This window comes from Pygoscelis adeliae, unplaced genomic scaffold (genome assembly GCF_000699105.1).
Source record: "Pygoscelis adeliae isolate BGI_AS28 unplaced genomic scaffold, ASM69910v1 Scaffold402, whole genome shotgun sequence".
In the NCBI taxonomy this organism is placed as follows: Eukaryota; Metazoa; Chordata; class Aves; order Sphenisciformes; family Spheniscidae; genus Pygoscelis; species Pygoscelis adeliae.
Genome location: NW_008824411.1, coordinates 7,858,494 through 7,884,134, shown reverse-complemented (window position 1 = coordinate 7,884,134; position 25,641 = coordinate 7,858,494). Strand labels below are relative to the sequence as shown.

Sequence of the window (25,641 nt, the reverse complement as noted above, 5' to 3'; positions counted from 1 at the left end):
GTTCTGTGTTTCTTTTGTAGTTAATCGGTAAGACTAATTGGCCTTTGACAGAGTAGAAAATAGTGCTGAAGGAGACCTTGAAATCCTTTAGTTCTTTCTAGTCCATTGCCACATCCCCAGTAGGGTCTCTTCTGTCTGTCCTCTTTGAGAGAAACACTTGTCTATCCCGTTCTTACAAATCTTCAATAACAGATTATTTTTTTTCCAAATCCTTCCTCAAGATACTCTCTTATTTTCACCCCCTAGGGTTCGGTTATTTATCTGGGGATAATTATTTTAGTATAAGTTTATTTTTAAAATGCTGCATCCTGGTAAGAGGCCTCTAGGCATTACCATATTTGAAAAGTGCAATAACCTGTCCAGGCAGATGAATTTCTAAAATGGCATAGATAAAAGGTAAATATTTAGATTGTCCACTGTGGTAACTATTGCTGCGTGAGTGCTACAATATTTAAAACAACAACAAATTTTGCTTAAAAAAAGGGGTATAGTATGCATAGCTTATTGATCCTTCCTTCAGAGAAGAGGCTAACTGCAGGATTGTTTGATTGTTCAGCTAATGCTCTGACCAGCAGCAATTACCACTTTCTCATTGTGTAATGTGTGTGTGCCAAGGTAGCTATATAAAGGGGGTGAAACTATTTGGGTGGGGTTTTGTTTTGTTTCAGCTGGGGACATTTTAATACAAGTGCACCTGAGAGGCAGTCTTTGGGAACGCTTGGTTCTGGATAGGTAATTGTTCGTATTGAACTGGCTTTGTATTTTTCAAATGCCTGTAATTAAGCTAGGCTTGAGAAGCAGAATGAATTTATTTTTTTAATGAATCGTATTCTCTATCCCCTCTAGTTGCAGACCAAGGTGCCATCATATCAGGATGTGTGCAGACAAAACAAAAGGAAGTCCCAATCCCTGAAATCTTATGATATCTTTCTGTTATTTTCCCAGCCAGTAGATAATATAACACCAGCAGTCTGCTCCCTTCCTAGTAAAGATTTTTTGTTGTTTTTTTTTCTCAACAGAATCTATGTCTTGGGAAAGAAATATTAATTAATTTTTTGTCAGTAGTATGATTTTTTTTTTCAGTGGATGGTAAACGTAGCCTTTCAGAAATCCAAATCTTTCTTGCACATCAGACTGAAGGATGTTGTAGCGGGTAGTTGGTCAGCACTAAGCTGTGTGTTATTATGAACTGCTAAAAGTCACAACTGATAAAATTGTGACTTTGATTACTGATTGTGACTTTTGATTGATTGATTATTATGAACTGCTAAAAGTCACAACTGATAAAAGGCTGGTGTGCAGAATGTGACCAGGCTGAGAATTTTGTTATAGAAATGTAGCACCTGCCAGCCTGGAGTAGATGGTCCAATCTGTTGTTCACTGTGTCAGAGACCAGTACCAGCCCCTTATGAGTAATGGCAGACAAGAGTTATGCTTGCCAGCGTGCTTACCCCTTTTTTGCATCTCCAGGTAGGTCTTTGGGACTGCTTTATAGTCACCTCCTGGACTTCATAAGCAGGAACTCAGACCTGGAGATGTTCTTGCCAGTCCTGGGAGGACCCAAGCCCAGCCTGGAAAGGTGCTGCAGTCTTGACGCAAGTTCCACTGAGACTGTGCAGTAGTTTCATTGCATTGCCCTTTGCAAAATCACGGACACCCCTGTAATCTTTGTTTCTGTGACCTTATTTGCAAGTTCAGTAACTTAATTCTTTTCACTCTAACACCTGAGGATGTTTCTTTGTTCCTGATTGTTTTTCCTGCCCTTCTCCAATCCATTTCTAATTCAGAAAAATGGAGATAGAGTAGCAAGCACTGTCCTGCAAAGCTGGGAGGTTTGTTTCATCTCTACTTCTCCCACCCTGAGAAAAAGCTCTTCACAGTAGAAAACAAATTCCCACAACAGCAAGGTTTTGTATTTCAAGTGGCCAGAGCACCCAGCAGTAGGAAATTCAGATCGAGCCCAGGAGCCACATCCTGACTGGAGGTCATTGAGGCTACGCTGCTGTGGCCAAGACGGTTGCCTTCACAGGAGGTCAGTCATCACCATTACTCATAGTAGTAAGTGGCACCTGTCTTACACAAACCTGCCTTCTGGCCAACAAAACAAGCTTTGGTGTTGCAGAGGGTGGAGAGTGGCGCAATATGAAGATGTGAAGAGAGACCTACCTTCATTGTATCCTTGGGCAGTTCCCTCTTCAGAGGCATCTGCCATTGCTGAGTAATTGGCTTAGCTAATTTGTAACTATTTCTATGTAGTCTGTAAATATTTATTTGCAGAAATATTTGTTTACATAAATATTACTGCATATCACCAATATATGAGGTGATAAAAGTGTCCCATAGGGATGTTTACAACTCATTTGTTTGATGGATTACTTTTTAAGGTTGAAAAGAGGAAGATCTGTCTACCTCCCCCCCCCCCGAAATTGAGCGTGGATGAAAAGGGTTTCAGATTTGTAACCTTGGTCCCTGAGAGTGAGCAATGCAGAAAGCAGCTGTAATTTAATACTAAGCCGATGAGAGGTGCATTGATTTTTACAGCAGGTGAAGATTATGCAGGAGTAGCCTCTAGCATTACTTGTGGAGCAGGGGAGGGAATTGTCTAAATTTTTGCCTGGTGGTGACAGTATAGTGTTGTGTGGGGTTTTTTGTTTGTTTGGTTGGGTTTTTTTAACACGACAGCAAAAAAACTGTTTTACAGGCAGGTTGCTTTAGCTTTTGATTTCCAGTTAACATATCTGGACTTTTTTGCTGTATCTAGGTCTTCTTTTTCCTGGGGAATGAGCATGTTGTTTATTTGCTCTTGTTTTTTGGAAGGAGAAGAGAGGGAAAGGTAGTTTTATTTTTAGTGCATTGTGGGCACCTTGTGAATATTTCATATTCCCTTTCCCATTTGGTACACTTCTGTGATGGTCTGAGAATAGAAGAAACTCATTTTACCAATGGAATCTCAGTGTTTCATTTGCAGAGATCTTGAATTGCTGCTGGGTGGATGTGGGGGGAGAGGGAAGGCAAGGAGACCCAGTTCCTTGTAGCTTTTCAACTCCATTTGGTTTAAACTTAAACTTTTTCCTAAACTGCCCCTCCTGCAGAACCTGTTGTTGAAAACAGTGGGGAATTCAGGCTCCTGTTTTCATTTATGACTCAGCAAAGTTAACAGACTGTGTTAAATTACTGAAGCAGCTTTGATGTGATTTCCTGTGTGTGAGAAGTGGAGAAAGCCAAACCTATTACGTTACGCATTACTATTTGATGTAAAATAAAAGGTGCTCTCTTTAGTCCCCGGTTCCAAGTGAATATATCGCTCCCATTTGCTTTCATTACATTTACAGTGAGAACAGCAGAAGCAATCATTTAAATCCTATGTAATACAGCTCTTTTTAGGAGAGCAGTACTTACAGGTGCTGCAGAAAATAAGTGTCCCTTCGTAGAAAGGCAGGGGGAGGAGGCTGGTGGTATAAAAGAGCGCATCTTCAGATAAAACTAGCAACCTCTGTAAAGGCTCCTGAGACGGTGGGACTGACCGTTATTCAAAAACCTTAGTCTAGCACTGGCCCTGCTCCAAGCGCTTTGTTCTCTAAAGGTGCCCTGACAGGGACTTACCCTCCAACACTGGAACAGCCGATGCCTCCTTAGCTGTAAGAGAAAGCGCCCGATGCTGCTTATCAGCCAAAGGAGAAATCTCCCCGAAAGTGGTATTGCTCTATCGCAGTTATTGCGAGCTTTGACAGACCGTGATTTACTTGGTCGGTGCAAGCAGGGCTTGTGCATCATCCTCATGGTCGGCAGCGAGCAGCTGTGCCCTGCCCATTTTCCAGTGGTAGCTACATTGTGTGTTAGATTTTGTTTGCCCAGTTTAGGAGACTGTTCTCCCTCTTAGCAGTTCTTTCCCCATCGATGGTTACAAGCAGATTGAGAGGCTGAATGTTAGCGGCTTGGTTTTTTAAAAGATAAATATCTACAGTGTGAGACACTAATACTGCAGGGTCCAGATTTCTTAGCCTCTAGTTCAGTATGCTCCATTTTGTCATTCTTCAAGCATCCATGGGAGATACATATTATAACTCTGGTGAAATCAAAATCTGGTATGCAAAGACATCACAAGTAATGTTATCCCTGAAGAAGGCTTTTCTCATTTTTTCTTCGGTTATTTTGAGGAAAACACTGCTCTCGTGGCACCAGCTGGCTGTCTATCTCTGTAAACCTTTTTTGCTGCTGTGAATCAGGAGATACAGTGAAATTTTCTGTAGCGGAGGGAAGCCGGCAGTTGGGCGTCTGTTAATAGCCTGAAAGTAACTAATGAGGATGTGCAGTCGGAGCGATTGATTGAATAGCTGCAGTCCTGTGTGTTTCTTTTTCACTTGCTCGCTCACTTGCTCTCTGCAAGCTGTGGGAAGGGAGGGGGAACGTAGAGACCCAGCTTTCTCTTAAGTGGAAGTAGCACGGATCCCCAGGGCCAGGCGGCCAGAAATGGAAGTTTAAGCTGCATCTGTCTCTTGAAAGGAAAACGGCAGGAGTCAAAATGTCACTGTCTGGAGTCACGGCTTACTCCTTTTCTTTAAGATTCCGAAGATAACAATGGACTTTCTGCTAGGAAGTGATTTTTTCCCTCCCCGTGTTGGGGGATGTTTTGTGAAGCTGGATTCCTTTAAGTCTGGCAATTGAGCTGGAGATGGGCAGCAGTTGTGATAAAGGTATCTGTATGTATATGTATGTGTATCTAGCTATATATAAAAATGCATATATGTACAGTATATGTGTGTTTGTGCAGAGATTTTTTTAATAGTGTGTATACTTTATTATACTATTATTCTAGTATTTATACTAGAAAAAGATATAAGTGCATCTTTTATTAATAATTGTGCTCATCAAGATCAGTCTGCATGGATTTAAGATGCCAAAGTCATATCTTAGTAAGGTCATATTGCCAGAATGAGAAGTTGACCTATTTTTTTTCTATCTGCAGAGATATATAAGTCATATTACCCGGGCAGTTATGAGTCTTCTGCTGGTTGCATGGTTTGAGCAAGTAGTGTGATCATGTAAGACCGAACTTTGACCTTTGTCAAATTGTGTTCAGCTGTGACTAAAATTGAGCTTCCCTGTGTCTTGATTTTAGTTATCTGCTAATTATTGCATTGCTTATGTTAAAAAAAAAAAAAAATTAAAGTTCTCTGAATACTATCTCACAGACAGCAATAGAATACTAAATATGTTTGGGTATTGATCTTTACCAGCATTTTTTATTTTAATTGCCTATTGCCTACAATCAAGTCAGATTCACAACCTTGAATCTGTCAGTGGAAATGCCATTGTAATTTAGTAAGTAAATAAGTTATAGAAAAATAGGTGAGTGTAATTCAGCAGTTTAGTAATGCACTTGAAACTTTGCTGAGGCGACTGTCCTATAGAGCATAAAACCTGACTATTCCCCACCCCCCCGGCACCCATTCACTTTCTTTTTCTTCTCTTCCTCAGAGGTCCCAGCAGAGAGATCTCCTCGCAGACGGAGCATCTCCGGGACCAGCACCTCTGAGAAAACCAACTCCATGGATGCTTCAAATACTTCTCCTTTCAAAGTGCCAGTAAGTGTGCCCTTCCTGCAAAGGAGGATTTTTTTCTCATTGAATAGGAGGAGGAGATTAAAATATCACAGTGTATGACTAAACTCTGGGGGGGAAAAAAAGACTATTTAGTTAATATTTCCAGTTGACCAAGCGGTGTTGCTATCAACTGTCATGTATTATCAATGAGATTTCTGATAGATCAGTAACTTGCTTATTTTCATTGGATTGATCTAAAGTTGCAAATAGTGAAACATCAGTGTCAATGTGGGCAGTGACCTATATAAATACTTCTGAAGTCGCCGCCAGGGATTGCATTACATACCCAATTTTGACTAGGAAAAAAGTTACTTCAGGTTGGTGATAGCATGTTATTTTTCCCTCATGCCAATGAAGTACACAGAAAATTGAAATGGCTTTATAGTTTACTCAGAAGCTGATGAGATTTCTGAAGGTGTGTTAATTGCTCTTTAGCTCTTCAGTTTTTGTCATCAGTTTGGTTGACTGTGAGTCTGCATGAGACTTTTTCAGCTAGAGTCTGGATTTTCTTGCTTGTCAGTCTTTGGTCAGTGTATCCAAGAGCACAAAGGCCTTTCTATTATTAGACTGAGGGCAAATGCTTCAAGTTAAAACGAAGTGCTCAGTAATTTTTTAACAATATTTGTTTGTGTTTTAAAATATCTAACTTGAATATTGCAAATATTTTCATACCCCTCTTTCTTTTTGGCAAGTAATCTGCCCACTTTAAAACCTGAGGAAAAACAGGGGAAGAACTATCTATAGTGAACATCTGGGTTGTTTGTATATTCTCTATGGACATAAGTACCATTTCTGTACCTTAGTGTATATGTTCTTGCTTTGCTTTAGATAGCACTCATCCCTTTTAAGCACGTTTCCTAGCTCACTTTAGATCCAAATGTATGTGAAACTCGGTTTTTGATTAAATCCTACATTGTGTCATTTAAAAAAAAAAAAATATTAAAAAACAGCCAAGGATTTAATGAGACCTATTTTAAGTTTTAAAAGGATTAAGGTTGGTCAGTGTATAAAATATATGGTGTTTAAAGCAACCTGTAAACTTGTGATTTACTGGAATTGAAAAAGGGATCGAGGAAGCAGCGAATATACTGAGTATCCATACTTGGTCCCTTTTCAGAGTCATAGAATAATACAGATTGGAAGGGACCTCCAGAAGTCTCTGATCTATCCCCCTCTTCAAAGCTGGACCAACTTATATCAGGTTGCTCAGGGCGTTCTCCAGGCAGGTGTTGGAAACCTCCAAGGATGCAGACTGCACAGTCTTGCTGGACAACCTGTTCTGATGTTTGACTATGCTCATTATGAAGAATTTTTCTTTTGTAAATGCTTTCTTGTCAGAACAAAACTTGAACTTCTAATGTCTATTGAAATCCCATGAATCACATTTTCCTCTAGTTCAAAAAATACCTGAAGTAGCGGTTAAAGCAGAATATATTGCTTAGCCTTGAGAAGAGAAAGCTCAAAGGGAAATCTTAGCAATGTATAAATACCTGATGGAAGGGAATAAAGACGACGGAGGCAGGTTCTTTGGACAAGAGGCAGTGAGCACAAACTGAAATATAAGAAATTCCATTTAAACATAAGAAAAAAACTTTTTTCACTGTGAGGGTGATCAAACACTGGAACAGGTTGACTGGAGAGGTTGTGGAGTCTCCATCCTTGGAGATATATTCAAAAGCAGACTGGACACACGGTCCTAACCATCTTGCTCTAGTTTACCCTGCTTTGAGCAGGGGGTTGGACTAGACAATCTCCAGAGGTGCCTTCCCACCTCAGCTATTCTGTGATGCTATGAATGATGCTCTCTCACCTCAGTGGCCTGTTTTCTGGGTGGTATTTGGGGAAAAAAAGGGTCTTGGTCTAGTTGCATGTGAAGATGTCACAAGAACATTCTGTTATGTCAAGTTCTGAGATTTTTATGGTGAGCCCATGGTCCACACAGTTCCAGGAGGATTTCTGAGCTCTGAGAGCCTTCAAAAGTCCTAGCTATCCTAGCTATTCTTGTCTCCATTTATAAGAAATTCTCTGTCGTCTTTGTCTTCATCTATAAGTAATTGCCCTAGCCTTTAGATGTATACATGCATTGTCATAGTCTTTGTCTAACAACTGCAAGCTACATATCAGAAGTGTTTGATTACTATCTGTATTGTTTATTTTATATGCCTCCTTTTTTCTTTGTTCCTCATTTTTGTACAAATTTTTAATGTTGATTCTATCTTTTAAGTAATGTTTTAATGTTTCTCTAATTCTTCTCTAATAGTTCTCTAATACTTTTTAGCTCCTGCTCCCTTTCAAAACAGGAGCCTTGCAGAATGTTTCTCATTTCCCCTGGCAGTGTATTGGGCTTTTAGGACTCTGGCAAATAGGCTCAGGAAGCAGTACATGTCTGCCTTTCTTGGGCATAAACCAGCAAAAAAACTAGAAGCTATTTGTGCCATGTGTAGTTGGTATTACGCTTCTTTGTCTGCCTGGCCACCTGTATACCCAGGAGCATAATGCACCCTCCTGTCTTTCTCATAGGGACAAGGCTTCTGGCTTTGTAGGTTTTGCTCTGAATAACCTATTTATATGCTGTTACTCCTTAGCAGGTTGTTGTGCAAGTGGGGGCTGAGATCACCCTGTTTTAAAACATTCCAACTTCTGATCAGTTTAAAACAGCAAGCTGCAAATAGAATTCAGATTGCTTAAGAATACAGATGAGCTCAAGCCAAAACTACTGAAATGAAATAAAATACCTTGTTAACTTTGTGGATTGGCACACATCTAATAGGTGGATGATAAGATGGGGAGGAATCATGTTTCTTCCTTTGATTTATATTAAGAATTTCCCAGCGCTCAGAAGTAGGTAAGATGACTTGGGCGCCTCATGGAAGTCTCAGTGGTCTGAGATCAGATCAGTTCTCAGATCAGTGGTCTGAGAAGAGCTTCAAGTGAAGGATGTAAGGGGTGCCTATAATGGCTTTAAACTTGTGTGTGTGAGGTCATCTTTATTTGACGGATTTATTGTACATATAAAGGAGATTAATAATAAGAGAACTTGCATTTTTGTTTTTCCAAACATTGACACCTAGGGTATAGGTTGGAGGGCTATAGGCAGCTACAGTGTAGTGCTGTCTCAGTTATTCTTTCTGTGGACCTGACTCTGTGCTACACCTCTTCTACTCACTGCTTGGATTTCTAACAGAAAGCAGCTTAAGGCAGGGGACAGCTTAACCTTCTTCCATACTGATAGAAAATTATGCTGAGACTTTCATAGTAAGTTGCTTTTACAGCTTTTTTAAGTTTGCCTCTCAGAAAAGCTATTTAAAAGCTGTCTTCTCAATAGGACAGTGGCTTCCAGCATGTTCTGTGCAGGTTTTTTTTTTCCTTTCAAACACCAGGCAGTGGTACGCACTCAGAACAAGGCATCTGTTTTTTTAATACTGCTAATTGGCATTTGTTTAGCATCTGGAATTTTGATTCATAACAGCATAATGGCCTTTAAGCGAACATATGCTTGACGAGACTTTTTTTAAGCAGTGTCTTCAGTGGCAGTGGTCAAGGAAGGATTTATTTTAAGGGGCTGATGTGTAAAGTTCAGGAAATTTGCCTCCCTACCTCCTGCATGTGCACTGGAGGAAAAGGCATGTTTAAATTTACTATTGTCTGAAAAGTAGAATTTTGGTAGTTACAAACATACTCTTTCTCAGGACTAACTGCATGGATCAGCACGTAGAACATGTTGGCTCTGGTTATCTCCCACCAAGGGAGATAAAGTGGATTCTGCTGATGCTTACGTTGCACAGCACAAGGCATACATACAGAGATAGGAGCTCTTGGTGCTTGTCCTTTCTTCCCCATTTCCCCAAATATTGTTGTCTGCAGTTAAAACATTAGCCTCCATCTAGGTTCAGTTGTGTTAATTGCCATTTGACAATTTCCAAGCGTATCTGGGAGAAGAATATAGAGAGAGAACGGAAGGGTACAAAAGGTAGGAAAATTGAGATGGGGAAGTGTGTAAGTGTGTCTTCTCACATATAGACAGATGTGTGCTGTTTATAGATACGCATATATAGGAAGAGTCATATTTTTAATAACTAATATTATTTGACTGAACAAATAGGAAGGCAGACGGAACTGGCTAGAAGTAGGCATTGTGACGCATAGGTGGGCGAGAAACCAGCTTTTCTCTTCCCACACACACTATGTTCTGGCAGTGTGTCTCGGTCTCAGTGCATCCCGTTCCCTACTGTTGCACTGTTGAGCCACGGTAGCACTGCGGCAGCCTACCATATTCTCTCATTGCTCTGCCATTGGAACTGAGGGACCAGGGTAAATATGAGATTATCAAAATCTTCAAACCTCCTGCAGTGGCAGGGTAGAGAGGAATTGCTAAACCACTCTTCAGACTCGCATTGCGCTCTCCAATTTTCGCTGCTTTGGGGTAGGGTTGTTAGTGAGTTGTTATTACAAATAATACATGATTCATCCATGTCTGCTGGCTATTAGAAAAAAAAGACAAGAAAGAGGCAAAGAAACAAGTGCAAATAGATAGGAAAGCTACAACACAATCTTTGAAGTAAATAAAATTATTTTTATAGGAACCCTGTGTGAATATGATGGGAAGACTGATACTTACAGATTGCCTTCCTTGGTTTGTTTCTAGCTGAGAGTATAATTGGATCTATAGAAATACTGTCTGCCTCTTTGCTCTTTAAGAGTACTGCTAAATGGAACAGAAGACAATGCAGCCAGCCTAAGTGAAGGTCAAAGCTTGATGAGATCTCGTGGCTGCCCAGCCTCATCTTTTATGCAGTCAGCAAGATTGTTACTTCTCCAGAGCACTGCTCCGCTACTGTCATGCTGCCAGGTTAGGACAAGTCTGATCTCTTCTGGCCATGTGACTTGATGGCATACAAGTACATATTTTTAATTCTGCGTCAGCGCCAATGCAGAGATGGAATTGCTGATTTACGTTAGTGTGAGGCATCACGGCATCCTTCATGAAAAACTCGCTGTGCTCAAATCTGTCCTCCCTATTGAAAGATTAACATTTTTCCTTCCACTTTCCACTCTTTTCTTACTGTAACACATTTGTTTGAATCTGCTTTAATTTTTTATCATTTGCCTGTGATGTGATGGCTTAGGCATGCTGGCTGTTATTCCACGGGTTTTGTGTCGTAAGGCATAAATGGGTGATTGGCTATCTCCAGGGCGTTCACCAAGTTCTCGTCTGTATCTTTATTCTGGCCTAGTACTGTTCATAGGCTCTATAACCTTCACAATATCTTTCTGCCAAAGCTGATTTGTTCATTACATCAAACTTTAGCGTTGAGTCAAGTGATGGGTGTATCCAGTCTGTGACACCGTCTGGTGGACCTCAGCAGCAGGAACATTTTTCTCATGTTTGGTGTAAACTTGACTTTATCTAATTCCCCTGCAGTTAATGCAGGGGAACTATGAATGTATATAGCTTTAAACACTGGTCACATTCCAGTCATCCTTGGTTTAATAGTATTTAAATGTGTACCGACTTATTCTATTCTTCACCTCCAAATCATGGCTTAGTCAAGTTGTGCAGAGTTTAATTAATGCATCCTCTGCAAATCAGCCCTTCTGGCCCTTTTATCACTTTTCTTGCTCTTCTGTTTTTAATTCCCTTCAATTGATTCTCCAAGTTCTGGTACTAAAGTTCACAGGAATGTGTGTTATCAGTTTCTAATTGCTCACAACCCTTTGTGTTATTTCTCTGTCCTCCCTGGCCCTCGCTTCACCTCCTAATTTAATATAGCTCAGTGTAATTAATGTGCTGTTTAACTTTTCTTCCAGATTATAACAAAGATGTTAAACAGAAGCAGTCATGCCACTATCCCCACCACATCCCATTGGACCCTTTCTTCTACCTTGATACCTTATCACTTGTCGTAATTACTCTTTTTAGATACTCCTGCAGCCAGTTCTCAGGTTTGTGTTACTAGCTTTGACAAAGTTAATTTCCATTAATTTTTCTAATTAGTACGTATGTTGTATTATCAAAAGGTATTCTGAAGTGTTGGGCTGCTTACTGGCTGTGTGCCAGAGGACTAAAAAGCCAGGGTCATGAAAATTATTGCCTCCTTCCTGACGTGAGGGAAAGACAAAAATGCAGCCACTTGAATCATAGTGAGGTAGGCTCGAGGCCACCACTTCTCCATGTACTTCACCGGCTGCAGCTGATGTGTTGACAAACTGTTGTTTGATTAAACACTCTGATAGACTCAGGTGACCTGTTTCTTATAATATTTATTCTTTATCACCACTGTTTTGTCGTTCTCTAGACAGACTTCTGACCTTTATTCCTTAATTCCTGGATATGGGCTTTTAAGGATGCTCTCTTCTTATGCTAGTGCCTGAAGTGGACAGCTCCCATGAAGGCAGCCAGGCTCTGCTCCCAGTCGTGTCCGTGCTAAACACCTTGCTGAATTGGGATCTGAAAAGCTGATGTAGCTCTCCCCAGCTATCTGGTAGCTCTTGTTTCTTCATGAATTTTTTAGTATGATTCCCAGTGACTTGGAAATTTGATTCCTTTAGTACTTTTGACTGCATATCACGCAGAGTACATGCAATCTTATGACACATTTTATTAATAGATGTATTATCAATGTATCCCTGTTGTGGTATCCTCTCCATTTCCTTGGTTTTCTTATTACTGTTCTTAAACTTGTTCATCCTATTCTGCATCCCTCCTGTGGCTGTAGACAATTTTTCATTGGGAAGTTGAAATTGTTATCTGGCCAAATCTGCAGTGCTGTCCCATCAGGGGAAAAATACCTTCCTGATCCTTGCTGTTGATCAGCTTGTGTCCTGAAGCATGATGATTGCTCACTATTGTTATTTTTAAACCTGACTAATGCAGCTACATATGTTACTCTTCCTTATATAAACACATAATCCTTTTTTAATCTTGCTGAAAAAATTTGTCTGTGTAATATCTTGTGGTAGAGAATTCTACAGGCTGATTTACAGATAGCATTAGAAAAGGTCTCCTGACAATCAGTTAAATGTGCTGCCTCTCATGTTGAATTGCCCCTTGGTTTTCTTATGTAGCAGGGTGCGTGAGGAGCTTAGTTAATTTCCATTCTATTTGTTTTATACATCTATAATCCCTTCTTGCTTTTGTTTCTAAAATAAACAGTCGACCTTTAAAACATATCATTTGTAAATCCCCCTCTTGTCTGCCTTTAATCAGTTTATACTTCTGGAGTTTAGTTTTGTTCTAGTTTTCTTGCTGAGATGAGAAGATCAGGAGAGTGGTGCATTAGTGTGAAAGCTGTGGCAGATTTACATAATACCACTTTACTTTTATTGTGCTTTATCCTTTGTTCATACATTCAAACATGTTTTCTATTGTTCTCTGCCTGTGCACAAACCACCTCTTCAGTGAAATAGTATCAGGCTTTTTGGATGAGTTGATGGTGGAATTTCACTGTTGTAGGTCACTATCTTGTTCTTTATATTGCCACCAAGGTGTATGTATAGTTGTTTTCATCTGCTTTTCTACTGTGTTAGTGGCTAAGAGCCTTTTCAAAGGTTGTCACTGCTAATATTTTAATAATGAGTGTTACTGGGCTCATAAGCAAACTTCTCCACCTCCTTGCTAGTTATATTGGGGTTTTGTTGTTCTATAGGGGATAGTAAACTTCACTGTGTTTGCTCCTAATCCCTGGAATATTCTGTTAGTTGTATCTTTCCATCTTATGACCTGGCTATCTTCCCCTGCTTCTTTGCTTCCCACAGCTTTACAGTGTTACTGGCACAGGAGAGCATTTTCACTTGGCTACAATTTTTTTTTCTTGATAGCTGCTTGTGAGCAACTTAAGAAATAAAATGCTTTGTGTACTAACAATGCGCAGTAGTTGGGAGGCAGTTTTGCTGTGGTCCATAGTCACTTGAGTGTTATCTTTGTACCCATCTAATCCTTTCCCTCAGAGAGAACAGGTCTCATAGCTCTGTAAATGAAGTTACCCACCTGCTGTTTTTAATAATGCGTTAGTGCTCCTCATCAAGAATTATAAATGTTCAAGATGCGTTGCAAGCCTCCAAAAGGTGTTTGTCCCCAGAAATACCTAATGTAGGTAACAGTGCTGCAAACCACAGCACTGTATATAAGATAAACTTTTATTGTTGCCCATTTTACCCTGGGTTTTGTGCTCTGAAACTTCCACTAATACCATTGCATTTTATCGATGGATAATTTGTGTTATAGTTATCTATAGTTTTATTACTTCATGGCTGAATTAACCTTTGACTTGCAAAACAACAAAGACAATCATTATTTATTACGCATGGGCTGTTCTCTCCAAAGTGAAGAATCAGTGCGTCTATAAGGAGCAATAGTCAAAGAGTTGAGTTGTACGTACTTGGGCTGTCTTTGAATTTGTTGGGCAGTTCATGTGCTGCTCTACTGAGATTGAGGACAGACAGACAGTTGTCATCTTTGGCATGGAGCGAGCATTTCCTAAAGCCAAAGCTGCCCTGAACAACAACCATCCCTGAGTTTAAAATACTTGGGGGTCAGAGTTTCTATACCTTCCCTGTGCAGCTATGGAGGGAAGTTACAAAAGCCTGCTGAATTTATCACTTCGTGGTGATTTCTTCTTGGCAGAGTGAGAAAGATGAGTTGCTTAACTTCCAAATGAGATGAATAAAATTCTCAGTGGGATTGAATTATTTTTAGATGTTGTATCATTGAGTTTTCTTATTCCAGTGTTTGATGCTTTTGGCTGAGATGATGAACCTGCTCTGAACCTACTCCACACGCTTGATTGTGTGTGTGCTTGTACTCTCTCTCTCCCCCCGTTTCTCTGTTCCATCCCTGTTCCCCTAAACCTGTGGTTCTGAGGGAATTTGTACTGAGCTTTGTTCCAGTAGGTGTGGACCATCAAATCTGTCTCTTGAGGGATTAAGGCACAATTCTTCTACGGTTATTCTCTCACTGGACTCCTCTTAAAATATGTCATTTACACAGTACTGATCTTTTCAAATTGCATCTTAGCTAATTTATCCTACCAAATATTTTGTACTTTTTTTATTAAGAACGTAGTCTCATAATTTCTGGCAGTTTGGGTAATAAGTTTACATCTCTTTGTCTGACGGTGTTTGTTTAAGCAGTAAAATTCCCACTGTTTTTAAAAGTGTTCCATGATGATTCTTAAAGCTCAACCACGTTGTTACATTTAGGCATAAGAACCAAACAGCAGTGTATTTTGTGTTGAAGTAAGTATTTAAGAGAAATACCTAGACAGTAAGAAAAGAAGTAAGGGCAGGGTGTGTCTTTAATGGTACAAGCTACAGGTATTAGCATTGGCAGAGATTTCTTCTCTAAAGAAGAAAAAGGAAAAAAAACTTTCAGTTAGATGGTATTGTTGCAGATAGAAGTTTATTTTTCATCACTACATCTTTTTTTTATATCTGCATTCAGTATTTAAAAGTATTTCCGTTGGCAAATGGAAGTCAAAAAGCTCTGCTCAGTTCTGGCATGTGTGAATTTTTCATGCTGCTCCCAGGCTGTCCATCTGTAAGCACTGGCCCTGCATGAACCGCCAGCAAGGTGCAGAGAGCAAATATTGCAAATGTTTTCAAGTCTTTTGAGGATGACCAATAAGTACACTCTTTGTCTGAACAATTTTTATCCTTGAGTATGTTCTTAACCTAATTTTTTTTTTTTGTATAGTCAAGTCTGGATAGCCTTATTCAACCCCAGATAGCATATCTATTTCATTAAGGAATAGATTATGTTCAATTAAACCAAGAACGTGTTTCACTAATGTTAAAGCAATGCCAATTTAAAATTGTGCATGCACACAAAGATGAATATTCATGGTCCCTCTCTGAGTGGGATTTGGAATGATTCAATATAAATACTTTTCGACCCCTGCTGAATTTGGTCAGCTTTGTCTTATTTGCCCTTAAGGGGAGAAAAACATGTTATTTCATGTTTGCAATTTGAGTAGCCTGAGAGGTACTGGAATGAAGCCAGGGTCCACCAGATCTGAATCCCTGTAGTTGGGTTTGTTACCTTTTATGCTGAGAGGTCAGAATATATGAAAGTGCCTTTGAAAGGGCTATACATCCTCTACTTGAATTCCAGCAATGGCCCCAAGAGAAGCCCAAGAGCATATATTGATTACGGGGTTTTTTCAAAGGCACTTTTTCAATACCAGGACCAAGAAAAGTGCAGGAACATGGGTAGAGTTTGAGTGGCACACAGAGCTAAAAGCACTTCTTCCCTTTTGACAGTGCCTTTTCCCCCAGCATGCTATGTAGATTTGTGGGGTTTTTTTTGCAGTATCTAGCTATCAGGCCTTTTCTTTTCCACTTTATTTCCTATTTCAGGAGAGTATAGCAGCCTTCACCCCTGAGGAACCTGCTGGCTGGCAAGCTTCAGAAATTGAAGGGCAGCCTTAAGCGTAGCACTCCCTTCAGATGCAGAAAACAGATTCCCTCTTCCTTTGTTCCCTGTAGCACCATCCCACAGGGCATCCCAATTTCTCTGTGCTGCCCGTGGACAGGCACGTGTCAGGCTCTGGTGTGTGTGAGCAGGTTGTTTCCTACACAAGTATTTGGGGGAGGATGATCTGCATGTGCTGGAAAGATCCTACAGCCAGCATCAGGTATGGATAGGCTTTCAGTAATATATCACCATCCAAATCTCAATGGAAGAGAGGAGACAGGCCATCTTGCTGTGTTTGCTGAAGGTGTCATGGGTGTGGGCCTGGGGAACTGTGGATTTGCTGGGATTTTTTTTTTTACACTTGACAACTGAGCAGGACTCACTTGGTCGTTCATTGAAAGAAGCAGAGTGAGAATGAGTGTGAGGAGAGAGAGAACCCACCTACCAGTGTGTACGGAGAAGGGAATTGTGCAGTTCAAGAAGGGTTAGGATACAGGAGTGAATTGTGTGGAAGACGAGGGACCAACTGAAAGTAAAGGGACCAAGAATAACAGAATGAGGAAAGATAGAGGGGGGTTGAAGGGTGTGCTTGTTTAAAGGGAACAGGATTTTGTTTCAAAAGGAGCACTGAAAGTATGGGAAGATAAAGGCAAATATGAGACAGGAAAATTGGTTTAGAGATGCTTGCAGTGTATGCCTTGAGCCTGACCAAATGCGGGCTTTGCTGTTTGGAAGCAACTTCTTTTCCAACAATTAACCTGGCATCCACTGATGAGAGGGTGATAGCCCATTCCTTTGAATACTGTAGAATCATAGAGCCGTCCAGGTTGGAAGGGACCTTGAAAGATCACCTGGTCCAACCTCTTGTGGGAAAGGGAGCCTAGATTAAATTATGTAGCACCCTGTCCTAATCGTAGATAAACCTCATTTTCTTCCTGAAGAGGTGAAAGAGATGTGAGATTTGTCAAACTAAAAGATTACAGATAAAGTCATCTTTTGTTGTGATGGCCTAATTCTTATGAGTCTGAGAGGTGAACAAGTCTTGTACTTCAGCCTGGCTGAGTCACCTGGAGCCAATAAAACACTTTTGCTTTGTTGGTGTTCTGCACAGGAAAGAACAGGAGATCTTGTTTGTCTCCAATTTACTGATTTCTGTATTACAGGAGGAGCTGTGGGCAATATCTGTCACCTGTCCTAAATGCAGCTTGTGGAGGAGGCTTGCCTTGCAAATGTGTTCAAAATTAGCTGTACTCAACTTCTATCCTAGCAAAACACGGATGATGGGAGAGAGGGCTGGCCCTAGCTGGCTATTGCTGTCACTAGACCTTTATTAAAGTAAGGCTGTAGATCTGGTTCAATCCACGCCAGAAGAACATTCACTTTGAGCAAATTCTACCAACCTATAGTCAGTTTATAATATTCTCAACAAACGTGGTTTCACTCACATGTGTTTGGTAAATCTCCTGATAGCAGTGCACAGGGTATGGTGGCTCTGTGCAGCTGTTCTGTGAAGGAGCAGAACAGATTCGGCCAGTAAAATGTTGCTTAATCCTATTGGATTAAGAATCTCTGTATTTGCTTTGATCATGCCAAAGAATGTATGTGCATGTATGTCTGCAAGCCCTGGAAATACTTTGACGCAATATGGTTTATTTAAAATGCATATTATGCTCAAAGTAATTTAAAGGGCTATAGGAGAAAATCAAACGTGCAGGTATTGAAATATTTCTGTGATTTCCCCACACGTACAGATGCACACACCCCTTTGTATATCAGTGGTCAGATGTACTCGTGCTACACTATTGCTAATACAGCAGTAGCTCTTGATGATATCTACAAGGAGAGAACTATAAGGAGAGGCTGAGGGCTTGTTTAGCCGAGAAGGAAAAGGCTAAGGGGTGATATAAGGCAGCCTACTGCAATGAAGAGGGGAATTACAAAGATGATGGAGCCAAACTTTTCCCCATAGTGGCAGATGCTATAATGAGGCAGTTGCTGCAGATTGCTGCTTGGGAGGTTTTTGTTGAACACAAGGAAGACTTTTCTCACTGGAAGGGTAATGCAGCACTGGACTGAGGTGCCCAGAGAGGTGGTATAATCTCCATCACCAGAGGTTTTCAAGACATAGACAAAGTCAGCATTAGGCTGACCTAGTGTTGGCAGTACACCCACATCGAGCAGGAGACAGGCTGGATGATCCCCAGAGGCTCCCTCCAAGTAACAAGTCTTTGGTCTGCAATTGTTGGTGCACAGTTGTAGTTCAGAAGACAGATTACATGAAGATTTAGTATTTTTAGATCACAGGTAGATTTTTGAGTTGAGTTTTGCTTCAAAGCAATACCAGAACTGGTATCTGAAGTCACTAGTATGTGAAATCTTTTGAAATTTTCAATTCTGGCTAGTGAGACTACTGAAATTACAAATTATTGTAAGACTTACCTGCTATATGTAAATTAAAAAGGACAACCTGGGTGCAACTGTGGGTGCAATAGAAGCTCATAATAAAAGACATTTTTTACTCTTAATCTGACCAAGAATTAAAAATACGGCATGTAAAGGGAAGGTAGGAACAAATACTGATATCTAAGACTACTCCTTATTAAATTATAATTGTGGGGTTTTAGGTCTCTTGTATAATAGTTGGAATTCATTGAAGTGCACCTGTAATGTGAGTAGTGCTAATTATTGCAATTTGAAGCTATCACATACTGGAACTGTCATTGACAATCTAGCCCTGCCTTTCTTCCTGCTCAGAGGAATCCCAATACAGCACTTTCTGTACAGCAATCCCTGCTGAGTTTGGACTAAGCGACAGTGCATTGATTGATTTATTACTGGCATCAGTTTCCCTGTTTCACTTCTGCACTTTCTCATTTTAGGGCTTCTTCAGTAAACGTCTGAAAGGGTCCATCAAGAGGACAAAGAGTCAGTCAAAGCTGGACAGGAACACAAGTTTCCGTCTCCCATCTCTCCGCAACGCTGATGACAGGTAAGGTTCAGTGCATCTCCCAAAACAATCTCTCCTCATCCAGAGGCACTTCGCAAAATCTACATGCAGCATGCGCATGCACTCACAGAATGACAGCAAGGAAGAGGATTTATTGTTAAACTGGCAGATGGGTGTTTTTTGGGCTGACTCTGGTATGTTAGAAGTTATTTAGTATACAATGTACTGCTGACACAGGACTGAAAACTTTCACGGCTCTTAACAGCTGATGAAAAGTTCAGGTTAAGCATATGGACTCAAATACCTTTTTCTGCATCTGTTTCAAATAAGCTGCAGACTTTAAATTTCATGATACAAAACCATTGGATTGATCAGCTTTAGAGAAACTTGCCTTGATGCATGCAATACTTATCCACAGATCAGTGTAGCGGCCAATATGACAGATTATGCTGGTGCAAGCAGATCAGTTCAGCTAGCACTGGCAAAGCACAGAGAGGTACAGTGCAGTTCTGGCACATTAAGAATCCTTGCTAATGTCAGTCGATTGTATAGTTACTGCAGTGTTACTACAATGAACAGACGGTCTGTTTTTCAGAAAACTGGAAAACTCAGTAACTTCTGACCATCTTAGTGCTCCATTTGGTATATTCTTGCTTGTTTAGTTTCTGGCTGGCAATTCAGGCTGGGAACGGATTGTATATGAGGCAAGCAAAAGCTCATACACACAGTTTTTCCTAACTATTTGTAAAGTGTCTTGATTGTTTTCATTAAACATTACTCTGCGTTACATTCCACAGTAGCCCAGCAGGAGAACTAGACTGAGTGAAAAATAGGTTGCCCTGTACTTAAGGCCACGGCAGGCTTCTGTGATTTTACACTGTTTAGTGCATTTTCCTTTCTCCTTTAGCTGAGTTGAATTCATTAGTTGTATCTGTCATGCTGTGCTGCTTCAATCAATGGTGCTATCTTCTTCATCTGAAAAGCAGCATCATAAAATCATGGAGATAGCAAGGCTTCGGATGTTAGAGCTCTTGTTAACTTCAGGAGTTACAGAAAAGACTGCTGCTTACCAAATATGACTAACGATGTGGATGATGTTGCTCCTGTAGTCATAGTAATGTCCACGCATTCTGTTTTGAGTCAAGTTTTATTATAAATCCCTATTTTCAGGAAGTTGCAACATGGCTATAAAAAGCAACTCAGTGAGCGTAAGCATGTTAAATAATGCCACCATGTGATAAAGTACCTGTTATTTTTACCGTTGTTTGTAACCAGCTTTGCTTGAAGTTTCCTTAACTTCGTACTCATGGTGAATGTGGACTGATGATACCTCCTTTTGCAGTGTAAGGGAAATGCTGTCGTTCTGGGAAAGCAAATAAATTTAGCTATAATTAATCCTTATTAATATTAATAAGTTAATAATTAACTTTGGCTTAAGACACGATATTATACACAGCAAAGCCACCTTCTCTTTAAAACTGAATCCCCTTCTACTCCCTGCCAGTGTGGGCATGAATTGTCAACTAGACCTGAATGAAATGTGGATTTTCTCTGATTGCTTGCAAAGCATTAAATCCAATGCATGTGGTGATGGCATTAAGCATGGCTGGTCTGTTCTGTCAGTCCTCTCAAGCCTCCTCGGCATGGATTTAAGAAGAAGGATCCAGGAGCAAATGAACTGAGAAGTTCCAGTGGCAGAGTCCATGTAGAGGTTTGGGGGACAAAGCCCTGGCAAGCCAACGATGTGTAGGATGTTAGACAGGGACAAGCTGGTGGTTGCTCTTTACTTTGATACGGTCACCTTCCTCCTTTGGCCTGCTACGCTAGCCTTATAGCAATGCATCTTGCGTCTGTAGGGCAGGAGATGGGACAGTGTTTTAGGGGTTTTGTGACTTGATATGGTCGCTTGCTACTAATGGAACAAAGAATTTTTGATAACCAGTCCATGTGATCCTCCTCCTTTCAGAGGTATGTGTGCTGAAGTGAACAGAGGGCACGGTTTGGAGGCAAGGGACATCATTTGAGGGTAGCCAAGCTATGTGGAAAGCAAGCTGAGCTGAAGTTTATTTGGAGATAAATCTTTGTACAAATGAATATTGCTGTTCAAAAGCATGAGCCTCACCTCAAGCTGGTTGAAGCCTCGTGCTGCAGGTGAGGGTCACAAATTGCTGATAAGTTCTTTTTGGAAAGAAAGCATATCAGCACTACTCAACCTTGTAGTTACCTTTTGTTGGAAAGATTCAAGGTTTAATGGAGTTCTCTTTGCATTTGTGGTCTAATCAGGCAGTGCACCAATTGAATATACCAACTTCGAAAGTTTATGGTTAGAGATATTACTTTTCTCATGGTATTTTATAAATAAAACCATAAAGGAAATTCAGTTCCACCATAAAGTGAAACTTGCCAATAATTTCTCCCTTCCCTCCCATATGTTTCAGTCTGTATCTAAGGGCACCTGAAAAATGCAATTGGGTGGGTAGAATAGCAGGAAAAACAACTTGGAAGCCGTGTGGGAATGGAGCACTGAAGATGAGGAACAGCTTAACATACTGGGAGGAGATGGGCTGGAGGGAAGAGGAGGCTAAAAAGATTGATTTGTGTTTAGAATTATGCTGTTGTTTGGGACTTTTTCCAATGGGACGAATCAGGTACAACTGTTTCTGCATGAAAGAAGGTAACACATAGCAGCTGACTTTTAATTCATGAGAGGAAATTGCCATTCTCTCACCTTCTGCTCTCCCTGCTTTCTGTATGAGTCTCGATCTGTTGCAGTAAAAACTTGCCTGTCCTACCCCGGTGAGTCAGCCCTTTCCCATTTTAAGCAGGTGATGCTAAGTGATGTCATGGTGTTTATACAGGTTTTCAGGACCAGGTTGACTGATAGGATCTACCTTTTCTTGCTCTGACAAATACAAGAGCCCTGCCTTCAAAGAAAGTATCATATAGCTTTATAAATCAAAATTATGCAAGGATTACAAGGAAATAGAGGCTGCTGTCATGTTGCTTTTCTCATGCTTTTGAGGTGTTTGGGTCCTGTTAAGAAACAGGAGATGTTTATAGATAAATACCTATAAAATTCTGGAGTAAGGAAGATTAGTTATCCTGGTACACATCAAAATTTGGGATGCTATAACACTGTATGCCATTCCAGATGGTGACAGAGGGTGGATGCTGTCTGTTCAGAGTTGATTTAGAATAGAAAGGATTCAAGAATGCTGTAGGAAGGAGTGAAGGAGATAAGTTGCAGATTTCTTCGTAATCAGATTTTCTGTTTCAGCAGAAAGCAATTGGCCAACCTACTTTTTCTGGCTTTTAAACTTCGTTTCAGTGTTGACTGGGTTAGCGGATGGGGAGAGGAGAGCTCTGCGATGCCCCTCCAGAAATGAGCACCGTGGGTCAGCATCCAGGTGTCCTGTATGAATCCACAGCCTCTCAGTCTGTATCACTTCTATGACTCCAGATTCAGGTTGTTTGCTGGGCGGTCTGTTTTATTTGAAAACTCATGGTTTCTCTTCACAAGGCACTAACGTGAGAATTCTTAGACTCTGCTCGGTTGTGACCCACGCCAGATGTGAATGAAGCTCTTCAGACATGTGGCCAGTATGGCATCTCACCAGGTTATCAACAGCTCTCGCCATGAAGCTATCTGGCACCATGTTACCGTATCATCTTTCACAGCTTTTCTAGCCTGTTTCCCACTGCATTCTTTGAGCTCTTCAACCCACACATTTGTGTCTAACATTTTCTCAGTGTCAGTAATGTATAAAACATGTAAAAAAGCATGAGAAAAGACTTAAGGAAAACATTTGAACAGAGAGACTAAATTAATATTTTCAGTTCGCAGACAGGAATTTGAGAGTGTTTCCAAGTGGACTGACAGTTCTCGCCTCAGTTTTGTTTATGGTGAGGGAGCGAAGATGGTTGAGACTGGCTGCATATGGTCTCAGCGACTGCAATAAAGCTCTGCGGACAGCTGGGAGGGTTTTGCCCTCTTGGGATTTACTGCCACGTGGGAATCCTCCTGCTTTACTAAAAGTCATTTTATGGCATTATCAGATAGTCGTAGACAAGCACAGGATCCGTTGTGTGCTTGCTCAGAATGGGCTCCAGCAGGTTGCAGGGAAACGGGTAGCCATGGCTCTGGGGTTCATGGTGAAACGGTATCGCTGCCCAAATGACAGCTTTTTCTACTTTCGGTAAGTTCTTGCTCCTCCCTCCTGGTTTCTTTGCAGTATGAAAATAGCACAGATCATATAAATAATAAAAGCAAATCTTGCCGTTTTTTCGTATTCGTTCATTCTAATTTAATGCCGGTTTTCAAAAAAAGGTGGGTGATTTTTATTCGGATTTAGACGTAAGGATAAAAATCTGTGTTACACAATGCTTTATTAAGGCTTGACTCACTCAGAGCTTGTATTCATTCAGCGTATCTGTTTCTATCTGCATACTGGAGTATGGGGAAAGGGGAGGAGTGGTTTGTTTCCGGAGAAACGTCTCACTCCTGTTTTGGTGAACGTATTTCTTTCAGCCAGTTTTTTCAATCCTCATGCAGTTGTTTGTTTTTCAGTGAAAACTGAACAAGATCTCAATGTTAAGCTTATTGTTGCAAACCTTCGCCTTGGTGCGAGACTGCTCTGTCCCACCTGCAAGCTCACTTGACCCCTGTATAAAAACATACTTCTTAACGGCTGATGCTTTTCTGCAAACTCCAAGCTCCTCCACATAGCATTCATCTATAAGTCACTTAGTAGTGAAATGAAACTGCATCAGTTAAGCACCTCTGGTCCAGCAAAACAAAATAATTTGAAACATTAATAGCAGAGACCACAGTTACAGTAGAGTGAGGAGGACGCTACCAATGTGAAATTCAGCAGCCTGTTTGGCTGCGCCATATGAGGTGTCTGTTAGACAAGCTGTGATCTGTAGGGAGAGCAGGCAGGCAGGGAAGGGCTTTGCAAATCCAGGATTCAAACGATAAGGCTTTGGGTAGGGCCTTGCAAGAAAAGACCGGAATCTCAGTGGAAAGCTAAAGCAATATGCTCAGAAAAAGCCAGCGTTTAATTGTAGCTGAGTAGAACTTGCATCTAAATAAGTTGCCCTAAGTTTCTGATTTTAAAAAAAAAATTAATGATGAAACTGGTTAGACTTGTAGAATTGTTGACCAAGTCATAGGATGTTCTGCTAATTGGCAGTTGGAAAACGAAGCGGGGTGTGGTGCCTACAAAATGAACACTTGCATTGGGAAACCTGATGCTGCAGCACTGGTAGAGCACACCTGTATTGCAGACAGTAGGGTCCAGTGCAGCAGGGCTGGGATTTTGAATAGCAGAGCTGAGCAGAAAGTTCACTGCATTACAGTCCAAGGTCTCTCCTGTGACTTTGTGAGTGGCTAAGTATTGAATTCAACTTTCTGATCTCGGGGAGTGTCTCTAAACACACGGGTATTGTGCTGGAATTATTTGAAGCATGCAGACATACAGTTTCGCGTAAGACCAGTGGAGACATGGCTTTAGCCGGGTGCTTGGGCTGAACAAAAAACTCTTCAGAATTCTTTGCCTTCACACCAGTTTGGTAAAGGAAACAGATTATGGGATTCTGTTCCTTGGTAGTTCATTTCTATACATTTATTTTTTATCTCTTGGATTATTTATGTCCACAGGCTTGTTTTCCAAGCAATATAGTGCTCTCCCTGGTAAGTTCAGTAATTGAAAGTCTTTTGTGCTTTGTAGGTTGGCTTTTAAATAGGTCAAAATCAGCAGGAGAGCTTCATAACCAGAGCAATTAGGATTTTAACCCTTTATTCTACATGCCTTATAGACAGTAGAATATAAAAGAAGTCGACTAATAGGCTGCTGTGTGCCATGGGCAGCCACTGAAAGCCAGAGGTTTCTAGTTCCCGGCTTACAACAGAGATCTTCCTGAAGTGGAAAATTACTGAATTATGGTGTGCAAGGAGAGAGGGTCAGCTTGGGGTTGGGCCAGCAAGATGGTGTTGTTGAAGAGATCTTTTTCAGTAGCAGTCGCATGTTGCTGCCAGGTCAGTGGTTTGGGGCATTGGCTGGGCTCTGATTTAGAAGGAAATTGTGCAGCCCTGAAGACCAGTACTCCAAAGCATGTGAAAAGAGGTGAGAAGTTTAAAATGTTCCCTGATGTGCCCTTCCTCCACCTGCTTTTCCCGTTGGAAAGAAATTATGGAGAATACCTATGTAAAAATTGTTCGGTGCTGTTGGTAACTCTTTGCTCTGGACTCCTATGCCGTCCTTTGCAATCTTTTTGTTGTGTGCAGCAGTAGAAAGAAAAAGCAGCAGGGGAAAAAAAAAGTTGATCATCAGAGGTTGACTGTAATTTAAAACAGGATTTGTGTTGTTAATGGAGCTGTTTAACAGAAACAGATTTGTACAAACAACCCTTCCCCCACCTTTTGCATGTGTGATCTTCCTGTTTACAGTAATCTGCTTCTCTGGGATTACCTCTCTCTTAACAGAGACTCTAAGCAATACTCATTTTACCAGTAGCTTCCTACCTAATACAGGAAAGACCCTGTTAAGCCAGCCCCTGTGGTGGACATTGGGAAGTAAGTTAGTGGCATCTATGCGAAAGGGAAGCCAGCAAGCAATTTTCTTTCATTGTTACTTATAGCTTCAGAATATCAGATGAGGCTTTAAAGCAGCAGAGAACTA

At 40.7% G+C, this 25,641-nt stretch overlaps 1 protein-coding gene across 1 annotated transcript in view; it reads left to right on the top strand.

The window, feature by feature from the left end:
* The window catches only part of RASAL2 (RAS protein activator like 2), a 149,290-nt gene that overhangs the window by 88,587 nt on the left and 35,062 nt on the right, over window positions 1–25,641 (top strand). The window contains exons 4-5 of the mRNA XM_009320739.1: window positions 5,479–5,585; window positions 18,894–19,003. Coding sequence (XP_009319014.1) covers window positions 5,479–5,585; window positions 18,894–19,003 — 217 coding nt within the window. The remainder of the gene's footprint in view (window positions 1–5,478; window positions 5,586–18,893; window positions 19,004–25,641) is intronic.